The sequence below is a fragment of the Canis aureus genome, chromosome 21, assembly GCF_053574225.1.
Source record: "Canis aureus isolate CA01 chromosome 21, VMU_Caureus_v.1.0, whole genome shotgun sequence".
NCBI classification, from domain to species: Eukaryota; Metazoa; Chordata; class Mammalia; order Carnivora; family Canidae; genus Canis; species Canis aureus.
The window spans coordinates 50010132-50032840 of record NC_135631.1 but is presented as its reverse complement, the minus strand read 5'-3'; the positions used below and the strand labels follow the sequence as shown (position 1 = coordinate 50032840).

The 22709-nt window shown below is 42.4% G+C and overlaps 1 protein-coding gene across 2 annotated transcripts in view; it reads right to left on the bottom strand.

Moving 5' to 3' along the window:
• VOPP1 (VOPP1 WW domain binding protein) overlaps positions 1-22709 on the bottom strand; it is a 99613-nt gene that overhangs the window by 39382 nt on the left and 37522 nt on the right. For both annotated transcript variants that reach the window (XM_077864147.1, XM_077864148.1), the window contains exon 2: positions 10314-10372. In XM_077864147.1, coding sequence (XP_077720273.1) covers positions 10314-10372 — 59 coding nt within the window. The remainder of the gene's footprint in view (positions 1-10313; positions 10373-22709) is intronic.

The window sequence follows — 22709 nt, the reverse complement described above, 5'->3', positions numbered from 1 at the left end:
ACACCAGCACCTCCTAATCATCAGAGGTGGCCTTGTGTCTCAGTGCCCCCCGGAACTAATCTTGGCACCTCCAACTCTGGCAGGCAGGTAAGATGGCCCAGGCTGGCCTGGCTGTGGCTCTGCAAGGCCTCTTTCTGGGATGCTGATCTGACATCTGCAAGTAATATTTCATCCACTTGCACAATTATTCACAACAGAAAAATGAACCTAGAGAGATGCAATAAACCAGGTTAATGTGAATGCTTTAAAAGAAGCTTCAACACTCCAATGGGAGTAGGGCCTGAAGACGGCCTGGTCAAAACCAATAGCAAGGAAAGGGCAGTACTGGAAAGAATGGCCTCTGTCCCAGAGCTTGGCACATGTTGCTGCCAGATAAGCCATGGACCATGAACTCCTTCCTGGATGGCAGGTCCTGGCTCCCTCATCTTTGCTTCCCATGGTCCCTCCCCAGGTACTCAATAAATGTTAGAGAGATTAACATATGGCCCTGGTGATGTAATGATTCATTATATTTCACGTATCCCATCTTCCTTTTGTATTTGACCAAAACACTTTCCATCCATGTGTTCCCTTCCATTCCCTTTGAGCCGGGCATGGTGTGGATTCCCTTGAGTCTCACGGGGGTTGACTTCCAAGAGATTTCCCCACATTCTCTCCTTCAATGGTACTTAGATCTAAAGCCAAAGCTAAAATAAGTGAGTAGATGGAACATCTAGAATTCAAATCCTCTGCACCTCTGTTCTAGTCATGTGGCAGACACAGATATGACCAGTTATGCAAAAGACCATCAAAGAAGCTACAGGCCCAGGTAAATGGCTTAACCTCACCTGTTGCCAGTTATTTCATTTGTAAAACTATGTAAGAATGGTTTTAAGGTTTTCTGAGTATTCTAAGAAAATATAGATAAATCAAGGATGACCTTTGGGGTCAAGCCTTTCCCACTGGCCAACTCTCCAGAGAGCCAGTAGTTTATCTCACTTCAAAATCATTGGTGTCTAGTTAAGAAGACCCGACTCACTACTAACCTACCCTCAACTTCCTGGAACAAAATGACTAGATTCATTTCTTCTCATAAAGAACAGGAAATATGCACATCTACATCACAAGCTTTCTCTGGCTTGTTTAAAATCACATGAAAAAAGACACTGTCTGAATTAACATCCAGGTACCTGACTTTCACAAAGCTTCAGCTCAGCACCTAGCCAGATGTCTTAGGAACCTCAAAATCTGAAACACTGAATGGTCACAGGCTCCTAGATCCATCCCACTGGCTGACTGTGCGATTAACATCTTTCTCCTACTGTTGTGTCAATGCTAAGACCTACAGAAGAGAGATGACTCATTCCTTTAAAAGAAAATATTAGGTGGTTGCTTTGTATTTGGCAAGATGGGTGGACCCTTAATGAGCTAAAATCCACCCCACATCTGCATGCTTGTTTCTTCTACAATTCATCGGCCTACTTGGTCATTCATCTTTTATTCCCTATGCTCGATAGTATTTTGCAGACAGCTGGAGGATGTCACAGAATAAGCATGACGAGACCTTGGAGTACTCAGCATAGGAAACTGAGGCCCAGAAATGTCAGGAGATTTGCCCATGATCACACGTCAACCTAATGGCAGAGTAGGAATAGAGAAGGTCTTGACTTCCAGTCCCTAAAACATCTTCCATCACTAAAGATCAACGGTGACTCACTCTTGCCTTCCCCAGGGGTGAGGCCACCATTTGTTTCAGTTACTAAATGTGCACCAAATGCTTTCTCTCAGGCCCTGTGTTAGCAAAGAGAGAAGAAAGCAAGACAGAACTCGAGTCCTCAATGGACTCCTAGTCTAGGAAGGAGACGATGGATGTTTTACTTTGGCAACAGGAAATAAGTCTGTTGGTGGAACATGGTACCGAAGATAATTTAGCGTGAAGAAATCCAAACAGGTGATGGTAATTTTGTACATCTAGGTAGCTACAATGGAAACCTAATTATCTTTAAAAATTAGCCTCTATTAGCTTGGTAACTTTTTTTTTAAGATTTTAAATTATTTATTCATGAGAGACACAGAGAGAGAGAGAGGCAGAGACACAGGCAGAAGCAGGCTCCATGCAGGGAGCCTGATGCGGGACTCGATCCTGGGACCCTAGGATCACACCCCGGGTGGAAGGCAGGTACTAAACCACTGAGCCATGCAGAGATCCCTAGCTTGGTAACTTTAATGCTGAAATAAAATTCAGGAACATGAAGGGAAGCAGGATACATGCACCTCAGCTGAAACAGATAAAGGAAGAGAGGTCACTATTAAGAGCTTTCTGGAGGAGACCATATAACAAGCTTAGAAAGGGCGCTGCACAGAATGTGCGTCAGCTGTTGTCATTTTAGGTCTTGCATTATAAGCAATTCCCTCATAATTCCCCTGAATTGTGGAGGGCCCTATCTCAGCTGCAGTCTGGAAAACTGAAGGAACCCTCTGCTCTGCCTTGGTCTGAGGGAGACGTGGAAGCATGGGTGGATCTTGGGGGCCACTGCAGAGTGAGCCAATGCTCTGAGGTCCTGCCAGCCCTCCATGTGAGGTTCTTTTACCACTGTCAACTTTGGAGAAGGCCCTGAGGTCTCTGGCCTCACACTTGGAAACTCCCCCATCCATGTGCCCATCACAGACTCGGCCCTGGAAGATGTTCCATTTGCTTCTGCCTCCCAAGCCATCTCCCACCTCTGCTCTTGAAGACATAGGTTCATCCATAGATGGTGGCTGTGGGCAAGAGAGGCTCTGGGACAAGCCTCAGGTTGCAAATCTCAGCAGAAAGGGTGACATTTCTTCTAGAGAGGAGAGACACTGCTCCTGATTTGCGGGCCCCCATCCCCCCTCACCCACAAAGGGGTCAGTTGTGGCCATGGCACCATCCACTCAGGCACCAAGGGCACCCCATGCCAACCTCTGGATACCGGAGCCAGGCTGGGAAGGGCCCTTCTGAGAATCACCAAGGGCATGCCCCGCAGTGAGCCAAACTCATCCAGTCCTCCTGTCCCTCTGTGTGTGGGGGGTGGGGGGGGTGGGGGGGGCAGGTGGCAATCCCTGTATGTGAAGTCAGGGATGCCAACTGGTCATCTATGGACACAGGACCCTGACCTGTGTCCTTCCATAATGCAACTACGTATTAGTGATGATACGCTCATTGTGACCATGCACAGGAGTATCCACCCTCACCGCAACCGAATATAGTAGTTAACACATTACCATACCTACTTCCTAACAGGAGAACGAAGGCCTGCAAGCCAAGTGATTTGCCGAGTTGCTCAGCAGGTGAGAGCAGGAGAGCCCAAAACTACCTCTCCTATGCTGCATGGCTGCCCTCTGCACACACAGGAGTAATGGGTACACTGAGACAGGACAGTAGCTCCCAGTCACCTGACAAGGCACAAGGGACTCAGTGCTTCCTGCAGCTACCTTAACATCAAAGTGAGCTCCAGGATGTGAGGCTGCATTTAGACAAATGCCACCTTTGATTGCAGTACTTTCTGGACTCTAAACAAAGAAGGAGGAAAGAGCACTCCTTCAGATCCGTGTGGCCCTGTGCCTGCCAGTGTCCCAGGACGTGCTCCTTGGCAAGGTCTTTCTCTTATCTTCTTATCTAGTGCCTCCTGCTCACATGGTGTTCTAAGCTGTGTAGACAGAGGGGGCTGAGTGAGCAAGTCCTTGATAGAAGAACAATTCAAGCAGAGAATGAAAGTGAAGGAACTACATTTGGTGAGGCCACATGACCATCCAGCTATTTTTAAATCATACTGTTGCTAGGAGGAGATACTAGGAAGCTCTGAACCAAAGTACAAAAAAGGCACGTTTTAATTAAAGGCTTTTGAAAGGGCAGCCTGTAGATAAGAAAGAAAGGTAGTAGAGTGAAGGGGAGGGGAAAAGGAAAAAAAAAAAAAAAAAACATTTGAAACGTGTTCTTCTGTTTGGATTTCAAAGGGATTTTTTTTCTTCAAAAATAAGGAGAATATTTTGTTTGTACATACATTGTATGCAGGCTTCCAGCTCAACAGAGGTTAAAAAAAATGAAAAGAAATTTTTTAAAAATTGAAGGGAGAAAGATAATTTAGCGTGAAGAAATCCAAACAGATGATGGTAATCTTGTATATCTAGGTAGCTACAATGGAAACCTAATTATCTTTAAAAATTAGCCTCTTATAGCTTGGTAACTTTAATGCTGGAATAAAATCCAGGAACATGAAGGGAAGCAGGAGAAGTAGGAATACCATATGGGACTTCGGCTGAGACAAACGAAATTAGATTTCAAATAGAAGAGTTAAGTCTCTAAAACAAGTTTGCAAACTAGATGTTCTCTCCCTAATGCATTCTTTCCATGGTAAGTTATAGGCACAGAACAGAGGTATCATTTGGAATATGTTTCCTGCAGGGGAAAAAATCCTGTCACAGAATTAAGAGGACACCATCTCAGGTAAACATATCTTTAAGGAATTACCTTTTTGGAGAATTTCATATAAAGCACTTTACCCAGAAGAAATGAAAGGCAGAATGAACCAGAAATGTATTTTTGAAGTGAGATCTGTTATAACTCATGGGTTTTACATTTCATGTCAAAGGTGCTTCAAAAATAACTGCTCAGTCACACATTATTATACTGCAGCTCCCCGGAGCATAAGCACCTTCCATGTCTTGTGCCACCGTCTCCCAGCAACAGACACGTCGGCAGACGCTCTACAAGTGTCTGTGGACTGAATGAGTGAAGCACAGCACCCCCTCCCCCGAGCGGTACCCTGTGCAGTGAACATGAGTGGTGAGGCCAGTCTGGTCCTCCAGTGTAGAGACCATACGGTTCTAGTCTGGAAGCTAGATCTCGACCTCCAGGCTCCCAGTGAGGGTGACTCAAGCTGGATACAAGTCACCTGTACCCGCACCACCATCTGTGCCACCTTGACAGAAACCATGATAGGGTTTCAAAGAGGTGAATAGGGAACAACGGAGCTGCTCCTCACGTCTTCCGCAGACCCAAGTGCTTCTGGTTGGGTTTGTGATCTTTCTGTGCTACCATCTGGCCTGCAGCATATCTGTCCTTGAGCAGCATGAGCTTGGGTGAAGGAGACTCTATCAAAGCCACTTCTCCTCACTCCTCTTCATTTTCCCAATGTGCTGGAAAGCAGGGAGGAGAGCCTTCACATACGAAACACCTTGCAGGTACAGTCAAAGGGCAAGCTCAGTTTGTAGAAGGAGCAACCCTGTGTACACACAGAGGAGATGCAAGCTGGCCTTGGGTACGTGTATGTATTTATGTCTGATTTCAGTGCTGACCACACACAGACCCCATATTACCAACCAGGTCAACATTCACGTTCACATTTCATGAAGAAGCTAAGTAAGCTAAGTAAGAAGCTAAGTAAGAAGGTCAAAGGCTAGTAAAGAAAGGATGGGTGGAACAGACATGTGGAACTAGATAGTGACTTCATGATGCTGTGAATATACTATATGACGCTGAAATATTCACTGCAAAATGGTGAATTTTGTTATGTGACTTTCACCTCAATTAAAAAGAAGGTCACAGAGCAAATATTTGAACCCTGATCTTCTGGATCCTAGAGCACTTAAAGTCTGTGATTAAGGAAAGGGAGCCAGAGGGGCCCCTGGGTGGCTCAGTCAGTTAAGCATCTGCCTTCAGCTCAGGTCATGATCCTATGGTCCTGGGATCGAGCCCCACGTCATCTCTCTCACTCTGCTCTTCCCCCTCTCTCTCTAATAAATAAATAAAATCTTTTAAAAAGCCATCTATATATTCAATGCAATCTCTTCAAAATTCCAATGGCATCTTTCACAGAAATAGAAAAAAAAAGTCCTAAAATTTGCATGAAACAAGAGACCAGGAATAGCCAAAGCAATCCTGAGAAAGAACAAAGCTGGATGTACCACACTTCCTGATTTCAAGTGTACCATAAAGCTACAGTAATGAAAACAGTTGGTACTAGCATAAAAAGATACATTGACCAAAAGAACAGAACAGAGAGCCCAGACATAACCCCTCCCATATACAGTCAATTAATACTTGACAAGGGAGCCAAGACTCTGTGAGGAAAGAATGGTCGCTTCAACAAATGGTGCTGGGAAAGCTGAAGAAATGCATGCAGGATAATAAAATGGGACCTCTATCACACATCACTCACAAAAATTAACTTGGAATGGATCAAGGACTTGTAACACCTCATAAACTAAAAATCATAGAAGAAAATATAGGGAAGAAGCTCCTCACTATCTGTCCTGGCAACAAGTTTTTGGATCTGATAGCAAAAGCACAAACATCAATAGAAAGGGCTACACTACATTAAACTAAAAAGCTACTAGGGATGCCTGGGGGGCTCTGTGGTTGAGCGTCTGCCTTCGACTCAAGTTGTGATCCTGGGGTCCCGGGATCGAGTCCCTCATCGGGCTCCCTGCAGGGAGCCTGCTTCTCCCTCTGACTGTGTCTCTGGCCCCTCTCTGTGTCTCTCATAAATAAATAAATAATTTTTAAAAAAATTAAAAAGCTACTACATAGCGAAAGGAACAATCAACAAAATGAAAAGGCAACCCAAGGAAAGGGAGAAAACATGTGTAAACCATTTAACAGGTAAGGGGATAAGATCCCAAATATACAAGGAACTCCTACGACTCAATAAGGGAAAATAACAATAATGATAATCTGATTAAAAAGGGCAGAAGAACTAAATAGACTGTTATCCAAAGAAGACAAATAAATGGCCAACAAGGACATGACGAGGTGCTCAAGGTTTCCTCATTATGAGGAAATGCAAATCAAGACCAAACAGGGGTATCACTTCACACCTCTTAAAGTGGCGATCATCAAAAAGATAAGAGATAACAAGTGTCCAGATATAGAGACAGGGGAACCCCGTGCACTGCTGGAATTGTAAACTGGGTCAGCCACTCTGGAAAGCAGTAAGCAGAGTCCTCAAGGGACGCCTGGGGGGCTCAGCGGTTGAGTGGCTGCCTTTGGCTCAGGGCGTGATCCCAGGGTCTAGGATCGAGTCCCGCATTAGGCTCCCTGCATGGATCCTGCTTCTCCCTCTGCCTGTGTCTCTGCCTCTCTCTCTCTGTGTCTTTCATTAATAAATAAAATCTTTAAAAAAAAAAGGAGAGTCCTCAAAAAGTTAAAAATAAAATCAGAATATATGATCCAGCAATCCCCACCTTTAGGTAAACATGGAAAGGAAAGGAAAATAGGATCTTGAAGAGATACCTGCAGTCCTGTGTTCACTGCAGCATCATCCACAATAGCTATGATACGGAAGCAACCTAAATAAGATGTACACACAAAATGAAATATTATTTACCCACAAGAAAGAGGGAAGTTCTTGCATTTGCAACAACACAGATGTACCTTGAGGGCATTATGGTAAGTGAAATAAGTCGGAGGAAGACAACACTGTCCGCTCTCTCTTACGTGTGGAATCCAAGAAAGCCAAAGTCAGAGACAGTAAAATAGTGGCTGCCAGAGCCTGAGGAGACATGGGTCAAAGAGCAAAAATTCCCAGTAGTAAGATGAGTAAGTTCTGGAGATGTGAAGTATAGCCTGGTTTTTATAGCTAACAGTACTGCATTATAGACTTTCAAGTTGCTAAGACGGTAAATCTAAGTGTTCTCACCACAAAAGAAGAAGAAGCAATTATGGGATCCAATGGAGATGTCAGCTAAAGCTTATGGTGGTAGTTTATAATATATCTCAGATCAACACTTTAAATTTATACAATGTTATACATCAATTATATCTCAAGAAAGCTGGGTAAAACAGAAAGAATGTGCAATGGTTCAGAAGAGCATTAACACAGGTGTGGATTCAGGTGAAGGGGACAGAGAGACCAGAGGTCAGATCACGAAGACTAGTGTGTATGGCTCGGGTTTTCAAGTGGCTGTGGAGTTAAATGGCATTAATTCATGTAAGGGGTATAGGACAATGCCTAGGCTGTAGTAAAATTCTCAATATTACTATTATCACTTTTTATATTAGCTTCAGCACCCTAATAATAGAGTGATTTTACTTTCTAATTTTTTGGGGATCCCTGGGTGGCTCAGTGGTTTAGCCCCTGCCTTCGGCCCAGGGCATGATCCTGGAGACCCGGGATCGAGTCCCACATCGGGCTCCCTGCATGGAGCCTGCTTCTCTCTCTCTGCCTGTGTCTCTGCCTCTCTCTCTCTCTCTTTCTCTCTGCCTCTCATGAATAAACAAGTAAAATTAAAAATACATACGTACATACTTTCTAATTTTTAGAACCCTCCTCACCACTGGTAAAGAGAGCTGAGAGGAATCCAAACCAGCAGACCAACCACACTAAAGACAAGAACAGGGCTTGTCTCTGCTCTCTGTCATACAAAAACCCCTTTCCAAATACAGGGAATAAGTAAGTGAATAAAGGATTAAACAAACAAGTAAACACAAGAATGGCAATGACTTCCAACTCCCAACCTTAAAAAAAACAGGAAATAGGAGCACCTGGGTGGTGGCTCAGTGGGTTAGGAGACCAACTCTTGACTTTGGCTCAGGTCACGATCTTAGGGTTGTGAGATTGAACCCAACTTGGGCTTCATACTCAGCAGGGAATCTTCTTGGGATTCTATCTCCCTCTCCCCCTGCCCCACCTCCCGCTCACACACTCACCTGCATGTGTGCATGTACCTGCTCTCTCTCTAAAATAAATAAATATATTTTAAAAACAGGAAATGGTTCATTAGCGGATCTACAAAACAATTTGAGAAAGATCTGTTTTCAGGGGCGCCTGGGTGGCTCAGTTGGTTAACTGCTTAACCAATTTTTCCAAGTGGGTTTTGTCTTTTTGCAGCTGCAGAGGCCTTCAGCCAGAACTCTGCACTGTGGGGCACTGGGAACCCCTGCTTGTCAGTGTGTCCCCATTCACAGGCAGGTGACCATCCTCCTCCTATTCTGGTCTCTTTCAGATCAGAAATTCCTCAAGAGGGACATCTCGGTGGCTCAGCGATGGCGTGTCTGCCTTTAGCTCAGGGTGTGATCCCAGAGTCCCGGAATTGAGTCTCACATCAGGCTCCCCACATGGAGCCTGCTTCTCCCTCTGCCTGTGTCTCTGCCTCTCTCTGTGTGTCTCTCATAAATAAATAAATAAAAATCTTTAAAAAAAATAAAGAAAAAGGAATGCCTGGATGGCTCAGCAGTTGAGCGTCTGCTTTTGGCTCAGGACGCGAAACCGGTCAGGGGGTCAAGTCCCACATTGGGCTCCCTATGAGGAGCCTGCTTCTCTGTCTGCCTATGTCTCTGCCTCTCTCTCTGTGTCTCTCATGAGTAAATAAATAAAATCTAGAAAAAAAAGAAAAAGAAATTCTCGACGAATGGCAGGAAATAAAAATGTACATGTTGGCCAATTAAGAAGTAACATTCCTTGTTACTAGTATGTATCTCCTGTCCAATCTCCCTATAGATAAAATATACAGTGTTTCTGCCATAATGCAATTATATACATTACTGAATGATCTCATGTTTTACAAAATGTACTGTCAAAAATAATACTTTCTAGAAAAAATTGGTGTGGAGTGGAGCATTCCTCTCAAAGCCTACAGAACTTCAAAACACAATAAAAAGAATAACTGATAACCCGGAGAGTTAATCTGACTACTTAGGCAGGTGTTCAGCATAGCCAGGGGCTAACTCAGCAGACATTAAAAAAAAAAAAAAAAAAAAACAGAAAACGACAGGAGTTAAATACAATAATGCTTTAATCAGAGTAACACCAGCAGGCACCCAGGGCACTGGAAGAAGCATAACCTGCTCTAAGCCAAGGGCCATGAAAGGCTGACTGTCCCCTGTCTAGGGAGGGTCCCAGGCCCAGGTGATCTTTTTGACCACTGTCAAAACACACACACACACACACACACACACACACACACACACACACAGCAATTGATGTAAGGGTTTTTTCCTATCCTGCTCAAGTTCAAAATTCTACTCTTACTACATTTTCTCCCTTTCCCTAGGAAAATGTGTATAAACCAACATCACCCTGGCCCTCCTAAGACATCTTGCTCCTTTTGTCCAATTATGGATGAGTGGATATGTATCCCAGAACAAAGCACCTGGTATTTCACGCTGTCCTCAAAGGAGGTGGTCCGCACAAGCTGTGTCCTTAGAGAGGTCACCTGCACATTCATGAGCAGAGGCTGGTGAAACCAAGGGTGAAGGCCTCCCTGGACTGAGTTTCACCCATCCTAAAAAAGTCCTATTGCCTCTGAAAGAAATAATTCCCAGAGAAAGATGTGACCACAAATCAAACCAATAGAAAAATGCAAATACTTACATATAATATGTTGGATAGAGTCCTTCAAAATACCAGCAATGTTTTTTGGCCTCTGTGCACTGAAAACAGAAGGAATAAAAACTTTGTCAATGGAAAGTCATCTGTGTATTGTTAAGAACATCTGACAAAAAGGCACAAATATGGGTGAGTTGATAGACCTTGAAGTGTGAAACGCAGAGGGTTAGGAGAGACAAAGAATCAGTGGGAGATCCACCCCCACGATTGTTAATTTCTTTAAAAACAGGATTAATTAATTAAATAATTAATTGTTGATTAATTAATTAATTAATTGATTGTTAAAGAAATGTTAATTTCTTTAATTTTTTAAAAGGGAGGAAAACATCTACTTCCTGATCATTTTTCTAACCTTTTATATCCCTAAATACAAGGGCATGACCAATTCATTAAAAAGGTAAACTAAAGACAATCCATTTTTAAAAACTCATATGGTACCATACTTCAAATATCTAAAATACACTAAAAATAAAATACTACAAATATTTCCATTTTCCACCTTTCATTTTTGAAAGCTATTCCCCTCTCCCAGTTTTAGTATTTCCAGATCTTTATATTTCAGTATATTCCAAAGTCCATATTCAAATCCAGTCACCCACTGGGGATCTGCATCGGCCCGCCTTTGTAAATCAGGTTTCACTGGCCAGCATCAATGCCCTCATTCCGGGGGAGGAGAAACAGGGAGGAAGCGGGCAAGGAAAGACAACAGAAGCCTCCCCAGAGCTTCCCTAGGAAGTCTGACACTTGACATCCTGGAAAGCAGAACAGGTGTAATGAGACCCTGGGGCACTAACTACCTCCCACATCAACAGCTGAGACTAAGTGCCCTGGTCTCTGGGTTTCTGCTCCAAGCAGAAACACTCTATGCACCTGAACAAGATTTTTCTAAAATTCTTTAGCTTGTGCTATCATTTTTTTAAATTCACAATTTCCTACATTTGTGATCCAGTTCACTGGACCCTATGTACAAACAATACTTTCGAAGTATTATAGTGCTTTGCAAAGCAACCAGCAGGAAAACAGGGAAAGGCATAGTGAAAACAAAGCTTTCAAAAAAAAAAAAGAAAGAAAGAAAAGAAAAGAAAACAAAGCTTTCTTTGGGCAAGGCAGGGGCTAAGTGTCTCACCAATCTCCCACCGCCACCCCAACCCCCATACCCGGGCATCCTTCCTCTGCCTTTCCCAGCCCTAGCAGGTGTATGGCAATACCCTCCTGCAACAGTCTTCCCAACGGCTATAAGGAAGTTTCAGAAGCAGACGCCAACTCTAGAGCAGAGTGCCAAGGGAAAGGTGAATGCAGATATTATGTGTTACGCTAGCTAAATCAGATGGGTTATGAAAAGAGTGTGAAACACTGTTTGTTTGTTTTTAATGTGCGTTAGACACTCAGAAGCACACTCAGGTGGCCTGAATTGACACAGTTTTATTAATGGAAAATGAGTTTAATTTAGACTACGTTAGTTCCTGCCCAGTTCAAGAAATGAAGTTCAGACAGCTGAAGAAATCAATTTATTTTGGCAAGGAAGAGCAATTTCAGGTCTCTGCCCTAAATTACAATTCAGTTCGCTAGAGTCCCCTATTATAAGCTGAGAAACCAGGTCGTTCTTCCAGGTAGCATGTTAGATATGTTTCTACTGGAGACGGGCACACTTTCTTAGAACTTGACGCTCGACTCTCCCCAAACTGTCCTACGACTACAGGATGGCAGAAAGGGAACGAGACCAAGGCACAGGATCCTGCTTCCAGATTTGCCACCAACAGGGAGACAGACCCTGGGAAAGGTAGGCTTCCGTGACCTCCTTGACACCCAGCTGCCCGTGTTGTGGGGGTACGTGACGTACACGGATGTGTGCATGGGATCTATGGGAGTGTGTATGAGCTTCAGAACTACAACAGGGTATATAAAAGCCCTGAATTGCTACAGACAGCACAACTCCCAGACACTCTCATACATGGCTCTTGGGGAGGAAATTTGGCAGTATCTGGAAAACCATCAATGTTATTTCGCTTTAACCACTGATTATCAGAACACCTGGGTGGCTCAGTGGTTGAGCATCTGCCTTCGACTCAGGTCATGTTCCCAGGGTCCTGGGATCAAGTCCCGCATCAGGCTCCCTCCAAGGAGCCTGCTTCTCCCTCTGCCTATCTCTGCCTCCCTCTCTCTCTCTCTGTCTCTCATGAATAAATAAATAAAATCTTTAAAAAATTAATTAAAAACACTGATTATCTTTCCACAAACATGAAACATCATATGCACAAGGCTATCTATCATGGCATTATTTCTAACAGCAAAATCCTGGAAATGACACAAATACCCACTCACAGCAGGCTGATTATATAAGCCATGGGAAATCCACATGACATGGCCAACAAGAATGACGTCCTTTAAAAACAGCATGACATAATTTCTAAGATGCAGTGTTAACCAAAAGAATAATATGCAAAAGTGTGTGTCTGTATGCTACTTTTTATGGAAAAGGAAAATTGCACATTTGTTTAATTTCTTACAAACAGAATCATAGGAAAGGTACAGTAAAAACTAGTGAAAATGTTTACCCTCTGGGAGAGAGCAGAGATTTCTCTGTGTGTACTTTTTCATATAGTGTGATTTTTGGATCAGGCTTTTCATGTTGAAAATATTAAGTTAAAAAGGATTTTCTTTTTAATTTCCTCTTCTCAGACCAAAAAAGACTTACTAAAGACTATACATGCACATGCCACTGGCTTTGCCAGAAGCAAGCAAACAGAGCAGGTAGCTGGGAAATTCGAAGAGTCTCACAAGAAATGTGGGGAGAACACTCTCTCTTCACACCCCTCCCAGCGCCCTCAGATGTCACGGACACCACCTCCATCCTATTCTCCCTCTGACCTCACAGCTCTATTTCTGGAACTGTTGCCAGGATATTCACGGAAAGCACTGACACCTCCTTGTCCGTTACTTTTGTTCACAGATAGTTAACAATCACCTTTTACCATTTTCCACTAAGCTACTCGGGTAAGACCTTATTTTGAAAAACATCAACCTCTGTTCCTTCACAAAGGATTCTCTTAAGAAAATTTTATGGTCACATTTCCTGAAACAGAAAACACCTTTAGAACTGAGCTGCCTACCACTAAAACACAGTTTCATTTTATCATTACTTGAAATTAGTTTATGCTTTTGAAATTCGCAAATATCCAAGTAACTTCTTCATTATTTTTGGTAGCTGGACGTTTACAACAGCTTTCTTGTAAGGAATGTTAACACTGAATAACACATACTATACTTCACGTACAAGTTAGATGGGGTATTATTCCATTTTACAGCTGGGTAGTAGGAAGAACACAGTGTCACATATTTCAGTATCAACTGAAACACTGAATGAGGACTAAGAAGTCCTGGTAATTTTCACTGTTGAGCCTTTCCTTCACTAAATGCTTGTTCACTGAGCCCTAGGTGTCAAAGTCAGCTTCCACATCAATCCAAGAGCCTGACAGGAGGACTGAAGATTAGGTTCCACAGGGCAGGAGATGGAAAGGAAGATCCTTGCTACAAACCACCCATGGGCGAGAGCCAGGTTCTGCCAAGTGGAAGCCTACCAACAAACCCTAGCAATTCCAATCCCCAAATTTAGCATAAGCATAAGGAATCAGGGCAGAGCCAGAGAGCTGGGGCTTTGGACATGCGGTCCAAATTGGAGTTTGTGAGGGATGAGTAAGGGGAGGGGGCTTCCAGAGCATTCCCAGACAATGGTGGGCTCTCAGAAGTGACCTCATGAGCAAGCAGAGGGGTGGTATGAGGACAGCACTATGCTAGGGTCCACTGGAAAGAGCACCCAAAGCAAGGGGAATGGACGGATCCATCCCACAGAAGAAAAATTGATCAAAACCTAGAATGCTGGGTTCTCATTCTGAGAACTTATCGGCCATGGTGCTAGCAGTCTGGACCTCAGCCTTCTCATTTGTAAAACAGGACAGATTCCCTTCCCTGCTGAATGTATAAGATGGCTTTACAAAGTAACTGAGATTGAAAGCAGCAAATGTCTGGCCAGATCAGGGTACAGTTCACTGAATCTCACACCCAGCCAGCAATTCTATCTCTAAGTGTGTGCCCTGAGTCAAGCTTTCTTAATTCTCTGCAACAAATGACTTCTAAGACCCATTTTACTGTGATTACCTATCATCTACAAAGAAGCACTAGTTCCAAACCTCTTGAGGACAAAGATTCTAAGTATTTAGTTTTCCAAAACCTCCCTAAAACAAATAAGCCCCCTCTCTAAAAAATAAAAATTAAAAAAAAATCTAACAATATAAACTAAGGGAAAAAAAACACCTTCAGGGTTATGTCCACCCTAAAAGTAGGCCAACCCACTCTACCACTGTTACTATCATGACACTACCATAGTTTTCTCAAGCACTGACCATCTACTGAAACAAAATATATTTTTTAGGAAAAATCAGGTCCACTGCTCTCTGTTCCTGATGGGGCACCCTCTACAGCCAGGGTGCTTTATGGTTCTGGGCAAACAGGAGGTCCTCAAGCCACTTATAAGGTAATACTCCTTCTATGTGTATAATGAAAGTAATAATAATAAGCATGACCATCTATTTCTCAAGGAGATCATAAAGAACAGCAACATGAAGTTTATAAATTATTAACAAAGCAGAATATGCAGGATTGTTATTACAAAGCAGAATATGCAGAAAACACCTACTGTAAAGAGCAATTCATTCGAGGGTAATCTAAGATTTAGACGGAAAAGGTTTGTAAGACGTCTGTAGTCAGGGAAAAATCCCACTGATCTATTATTCAAGGACTAGGATATCTACAAATTTGGCTGAGCTCTCCTAAATATAGTCATCCATATTTAGCCAGGATCTAAATAAGCCCAAAGAACAAATCCTTGCTAATCCCCAACAGTAATCCTCACACTGACATAAATTATTCTATATCTATCTGTGCTACATATAGGAGGTCCCACATGCCAGGGTTTAATAAATGGCACATCCTTTTCCTAATCCAAGGTAAAAGAAGGTTGCACCACATAACACACAGTCAGCTCTAAGAGAACTTAGCTGCCTATGACTTTGGGACACACGAGTGAAGGATTCAAAACACTATGGATTTCATCAAAATTCCACCCTTTCTCCTCCTGTTCAGAGGGAGGTGGAGTAGGATCTTTAAATGAATAGCAAACTGGCAACCTAGCATTTCACTAACAGAACTAATCCCACAGACACCTGGAAAGCAAGGGTTCTTTTTTTTTTTTTTTTTTAACCTATTTCACTAGTATGTCCTGTACAAATAAGTCCACAACTTGCTTCAAAATGGTGGGAAGGCCGTAGGAGGATCAGTTTGATGACTCTCTTTGTCAAAGGGGAAAGATGCCCTGCTGCGCCGCGGTGCTGCTTTCACATCATCAAAACTAAACTTGACACACACGCCCTAGGATCTAGGCCGCATTCAGTGCCAGCCAAATTATGGTGGGCAGTTAGACTCAGCTCAGACTCTGAACAAAGAGGCAGCCTCCTGGATGCTGGCAGGGCTGGTGCTCAGGACCAGGGACAGAGGCAGAGTGCAGCCGGTCCTTCCTGAAGACCAAGCAAGAATTTATGGAGGGAGTAGCAGGTAATTATATCAAGGTCTATGAATTTCAGAGAATAAATAGGAGTAAACATTCTGGAGTAAAACAGGAATAAAAATTCCTGTATTGGAATTTTAATCAATTTCCTAAGTGCTAATTACTTAATCCTTGGGCATATAGACATTCTCTTTTTCAGGAACATCTATCTCCAAGGAACCTTGATTTTTTTTAGAAATAAGTATGAGGCTTCTCACAAGCATCGTTTATTAAAAGAAAGCAAGCTGAGAAACTCTTTAAACAACAGAAATAAAAGATCCCCTAGTGTCTTACAGAAGAAACTAATCAGCCATTATTCTTTGCCAGCAAATAACCATTAGAGATGTAGCATTATGAACATCTTAAAGATTCTGGGGGCATGTAGACTACAAGACACAAATCTGGCCCAGTTACATATCCCTAGGAAAAAATCTGTGGATTCTTATAACTTATCCTGAATAAAGTTTCCCTGTTAGCTTTATCTGCCTTAGTTTTTAACAGAAGAATGGTAGGGGAGCTTAGTCAAGGTCCTTAATGCATGTGGGTAAAAATCCTTATCTCTAGGAAATGAAAATAAATCGATAACCAAAATTAAAAGGCATAAAATAGAGGAAACTACTCAAATATAGTAAATTTAATATCTTTAAGCAATAAATAGCTTATATAATCCAATATGAAAAAGATTAAAAAATCCCAACAAGAAAAAAATAAAAAACAGATATGACAATTCTTCAAAGAAACACAAAAGGTCAATAAAACTATTTCAAAAGGTAAAATTCACGAGTAATCAAATAAATGTAAAGTATAATTCTATGGTTTTAGCTATCAAATTGTTTAAAAAATACTAGTATCAACTGTTGATGAGGGCATGAGGGAAAAGACATTATCACATAATAGTGTTAAAAATATAATGTCTCAGGAAGACAATTTTCAATATATATCAAAAAAACTTTGAAATGCACCTAACTTAAGATTTGATTAACAAAATTATAATACATCCAAAAATCTACTAGTTGGCATATTCCATTAGATTCTAGAAAAATATACAATTGTATGGCAGCATTTTGCTAAGAAAAATAAAGCCAATAAAATAGCAAAACCGCGATAGCATATAGTTGTTATACAAGACAGTACAAAGGAAATAATATATAAAGATATATTCCAAAGTAATGACAATAAATTATGGTTTTGGTGGCATTAGAGAGGGTTTTTTTCATTACTCATTTTGGCAACCAAGTTTCCAAGTTTTGTCTATGTAACTTCTGTATGGAACATTTTGTTTCTAAATTTCTGTCAAATTTTACCTTAAAATGCAGATCACTTATCACCCAATAAAGAAGTGGAGAGTACGCATAAAGAAACATTTAGAATGAGGAAAATGTAATTGGTTAACAAAAGTGAACATTATCCTACTACAAATTAAATAAAAAGTAACAGATGAACAAAGTTTGTGAAAAATAATACACAAGGCTAGAAAGGGTGTACTGGAACGATTCTCGTACAGCCAGCGATTAAAACTGGATTTATAAAAAGTCTAACATCATGAAAAAAATGTTCATTTTATGCGGTCATTTTAAAACACATCACATACATTTACTTTTAACAATGTAAAAACAAATATGTATTTATAGGAAAAATGGAACAATACAAGCCTAAATTTATAGTGTTATTTTGGGACAGTGTGATTTCCTTTTTTTTTTTTTTTTTAATTTTTATTTATTTATGATAGTCACAGAGAGAGAGAGAGAGAGAGACAGAGACACAGGCAGAGGGAGAAGCAGGCTCCATGCACCGGGAGCCCAATGTGGGACTCGATCCCGGGTCTCCAGGATCGCGCCCTGGGCCAAAGGCAGGCGCCAAACCGCTGCGCCACCCAGGGATCCCGGGACAGTGTGATTTCTTTTGGGTTACTCTGCAAAAATCTCTTTACCTCAGCCTTAAATTCTTCTAACAATAATCAAGCATTATACCACGATGCAAAGGGCATATGAGTCCTAAATTAGTGTAAAAGATGGGATCCACTGACAGACTCCAAACACTTAGGTACACAGGCATTCCTAGTCATGTCACTAGAACACAAGAGTTCTGAGAACCATGCTATTCTTTAAAACAATTATCAACATAATGCATAATTTCTAGGACAGTCATGTGATCCAAGTTCTTGCTCAATACAAGGTTTAATTTATACACCATTATGTTGGAAAACTTACACTCCTATATTTCTCCATTACTCTCACAGGACAACCATACTCACAACACTTTTGACACCAGGTGTGTGGGGATTTTCCCCACACCACCAAGTAACTCTGTGACACCAGCTGGGTATCCTACAATTTAACTCAGTTCAGACACTATGTACCAGGAGACTGCATTAGATCTCATAGTCCTACAAGAGTGCTCCTTCCCCGCTTCAGACACCAGTTGTCACTTGGGCTTCTGATCTACTGGCTATGGATAAGAGGTTCCCACAACCCCCTCCTTAGGTTCCATTAATTTTCTAAAGTAGCCCACAGAACTCAGAAAAACATCCTACTCACTAGATCACTGGTTTATTATAAAAAGATATAACTCAGGAACAGCCAGATGGAAAAGATGCACAGGGCAAGATAAAAGGAAGGGGCATGAAGCTTCCATACCCTCTGAACACACTACTCTCCCTAAATCTCTATGTGTTCACCAACCTGGAAGTTCTCTGAACTCAGTCCTTTTGTGTTTTTATGGAGTCTTCACTGCATAGGCATTATTGATTAAATCCTCGACCACTGGTAAATCACTCAACCTCCAGCCCCTCTCCCCTCCCAAGGAATCAGGAGTAGGCCTGAAAATTCCAACCCTCTCATCATATGGTTGGTTCTCCAGGCAACCAGCCTCCCCATCCTTAGGTGCTTTCCAAAAGTCAAGTCATTAATATAACAACAGATGCCTTTACTGGGATGAAAACCAAATATGTATTTCTTAGTATAAATCACGGTATCAAAACCATAAAAGTCACCCATTTTCAATGCACGGTTTGGCAAGTTTTTAGAATTTTATATGCCTTGTGCATTCAACACCACAATCCCATTTTAGAACATTTCCATTACCCCAAAATGTTCTCTCTTGTCCTTCTGCAGTCAATTTTAGCTCCTACCCCAGCCCCAGGCAAACTGATCAGTCCTTTAGCTTTGTCTTGCTTTTTCCACAAGGTTCAATTAAATGAAATCATACGACTTATAGCCTTTTATGTCTAAATTCTGTCCATCTATGCTGTTGACTGTATCAGCAGTTCACTCATTGTTAGTGCTGAATGCTATTCCATTGAATGGATACTCCACATTTTGCTTATCCATTCATCTGGGTTGTTTCCTTGTTTGGGCTATTGTGAACAAGGCTGCTATGAATATTTGCATGCAGATCTTTCGGTGAACATATGTCTTTATTTCTTGGGTACGTACCCAGGGGTGGAAGTGCTAAGCATATGGTGACTCAATGTTTAGCTTCTTGAGGAGTCTCCACTCTGTCTTCCTAGGCAGCTATCTTACATTCCCACCTGCAGTGCGTGAGGGGTCTAGTTCCTCTACATCTCACCAACAGTTACTATTATCTGTCTTTTTTGTGTCAACCCTCTGATACTGTTCTGGTATCCCATTGTGGTCTTAACTGGCATCTCCCTCATGACTAATGAAGGAGAGCATCTTTTCACTCTGGCTATCATTCACGCAATGGCTATTATCCTCCAGGTACTCTTCATACATCTCACTAAACAGCAGAACAACCTGAGAGTTAGGCAGTATATGTATTCACAAGAGAGTAAATGAAGGTCTCAGAGAAGTGAACTAACCTGGCAGGGTAACACAGGAAACAAGCAGAAGTTGGGATCTGAATAAAGTCTGTGGGTTTCTAATATCTACACATTGTTTTCTGGAAATGTACAGATGTCGCAATTTTCCATGTCACAATAATTCACAATCCCATTCTTTGTTATGCCTGTCACATCTCTCACAGGGAGCCAGAATGAGATTTATTTTAGGCATTTCATTGCCTAGAAGAAAACTAAAATGATGATTGAAACCACATGAAAGACCCCCTTCCATCCTTCCAAAATAAACTTTCTGAGTTATTAGAAATTATACCTTAGAGCACCATTCAACTCTCAGCACTATCATTTACTGCATCTTCAAGAGCAAAACAAACGACACGAGTGCTTAGCAGCTTTGCCAAGACTTGGCCAACCCGCCATGAACAATCACAAACCAAAGGAGCCCAAAGCCCACCCAGGGGGCAAACCAACCTCTTTCACACTCAGAAACTGTTCTTAGCTGCTAAAAATACTGAGAGGTGCAACTTTTTAGCACGGAACAGCACAAAGCGAATGTATCAGCTGCAGCCAAAAAGTTTATGTGACAGATTTTCCAAATGCCACAAAACATCATTCATTCAAAAACCGATGACTGGAAGATTTAATTAGAATGGTCTAAAAGCAGTGATAACAGATGGAAATAGTAGAGCTACTGTTATTTGCTGGCAACAAATGAATACAATCAACCTTAGTTATGGGCCCAATTCTAAAAAAAAACATTGGACAAAAACATGGAAACTTTGGATACCCTCCCTCAGGGCCTAAGCCAGGAAGGTCACTCCTTTCAATGTGACTACAGAAGACAAGAGCCACGTTATGAGAAAGTCAACAGATCAGCTTGGCAACCACCTGATCTATAACTTGCTCACCCTACTTGGATGCTATCTACCACAGGAAGTGACTGAGAATACTGAAAAGTCAGTTTTTTCCAAACACATCGCGCAGTGCTCCCAAAATGGATAATAGACATAGACTAAAAAGACCCCTCTTCTCCAGTCGGGTCAAAGTCTGCCAGCAAATCCAAAACTTAGCCACTAGAGGGGCAGTCTGGGTGGCTCAGCGGTTTAGCACTTGCCTTCAGCCCAGGGCGTGATTCTGGAGACCCAGGATCGAGTCCCACGTCGGGCTCCCTGCATGGAGCCTGCTTCTCCCTCTGCCTGTGTCTCTGCCTCTGTGTGTGTGTGTGTGTCTCTCTCATGAATAAATAAATAAATCTTAAAAGAAAAAACTTAACCACTAAACTAATGAGAAAATGCCAATTTCTTATCTTTTGTTGACAGAAATGCCTAGAAGGATTAATAAGCACAGCAGCTTGAGAGCAAAATGCCAAAAAGAAAAAAAGGGTTTCCTAACTTAGGCTTATTTGACTTATACCTTGACTTACACTTTAGAAGGAAACTGTGTTGGATTCTTTGATAACATACAAATTGCTAAAAGTCTGGATCCTACCTGTAAGGAGCACAAGAGCCTTAAAAGAGCTGACATTTGGCGAAACACAATGGGAGGCTGAACGCTGGTGGGATCACCCACATTCAAAAGTCAGTACAACAGATGCCTCCTGTCGTGCCAAGTACCTCCAGCCCGTTCTTTGTCCCCAGAAAGTTCACACTGTCGTTCCCTGGGTCTTCAATTTACCAGGGGAGCCCCATATCAATCCCCCAGCACCCCCCTGCAGTTTCACCTAACAGCTACTCATCCTTCAGGTCTCAACTTACATAGGAATTTCTTCCTAAGACTGAATGTAGAAGGAGGACTCGGTGGATACCGTCTGACCCTACCATTTACACACCTGGGCTTCAGTAGTTGGGTGTTAACGGGGCCTCACCACCCCTTATTCTCCCAAACACAAAGGCAGGCACATATCAGCGTAACTCATGTTCGGTTCTTTCGAGCTACCACATTGCCAAGCATGTAAGGGTGCTTAATATGTGAGGTTAAAGAAGGAAAGGCAATATGCTCCCAACACAGTCCCTGGGTATGGGGTTGAGGGACCTGCCTTACGCACCTCTAACTTGCAGCTACACTCAATTCACATGTTGAGCATTTTCACATCACCCGCTTGATGCCCTGTCTTGGGTACCTGTGACCCTCCCAGATTTTTCTTCCTTACTGTTTCTCCTGTTGGGGATGTGGGCTGGGGTGGGAGTGCGGGATGAATGAAAATAGGAAGGAGGAAGACAGAACTCTGGTCTAAAGGGAAGACAATTCTTTGTTGTAAGTGTTGCAGACAGCAATGGCACTCCATCCCAAACAACACATTTCTGGAAGAATATCAGCAAATTGTTCATAGCTCTGTCTCCTAGCGCTGTCAGCTATCCTTCCTAATAGCTGTCACTGTGTCCTGCTTTTTAAAATCTATGATGGGAATCGTTCTGTGTGGGTTGTGTGGGGCAGTGGGGGATGGGGAAAGAAAAGGAACACGATGCAGGAGCAAAAGAGCAGATGACAAAAAACGTTCTACAAACATGTAACAGACAGATATTCTCTGGGTCTCCTAGTTCAGATATCTAAACTCCACTGGTTTATCTTGGCTTCATTTCTCATGCATGATTTTCTAAACCCTTGTCTTGGCAGGTGCATGGTCCTGTGATGGTCGTCGGCTGCAGCATGTGCCAATTCTCACTTCCATGGTGAGCAGCTGTGTTTGGGAAGCTGGGGCTGCCTACAGCTTTACCCTGATGGGAGGCATCTCCGTCTCCATCACTCTGAGCCCGAAGTTCAGTATTTCCACGAACTGGGTTTTTGCTTTTGAGCTCACTCTACAGCTGCCCCAGTACTGACCTAATGCCCCTCACATTTCTCCATGGTGGCTCTCTTGCAGGTGTCTTGACCACAACAAGACACCAGAACATTGTGTTGTGCAGGACTCTGACACAGGCCAGGGACCTTTTTCCAGCTGCCACCTGGCATCTTGACCATGTGCCTCCAGGACTGTGAGACTCCA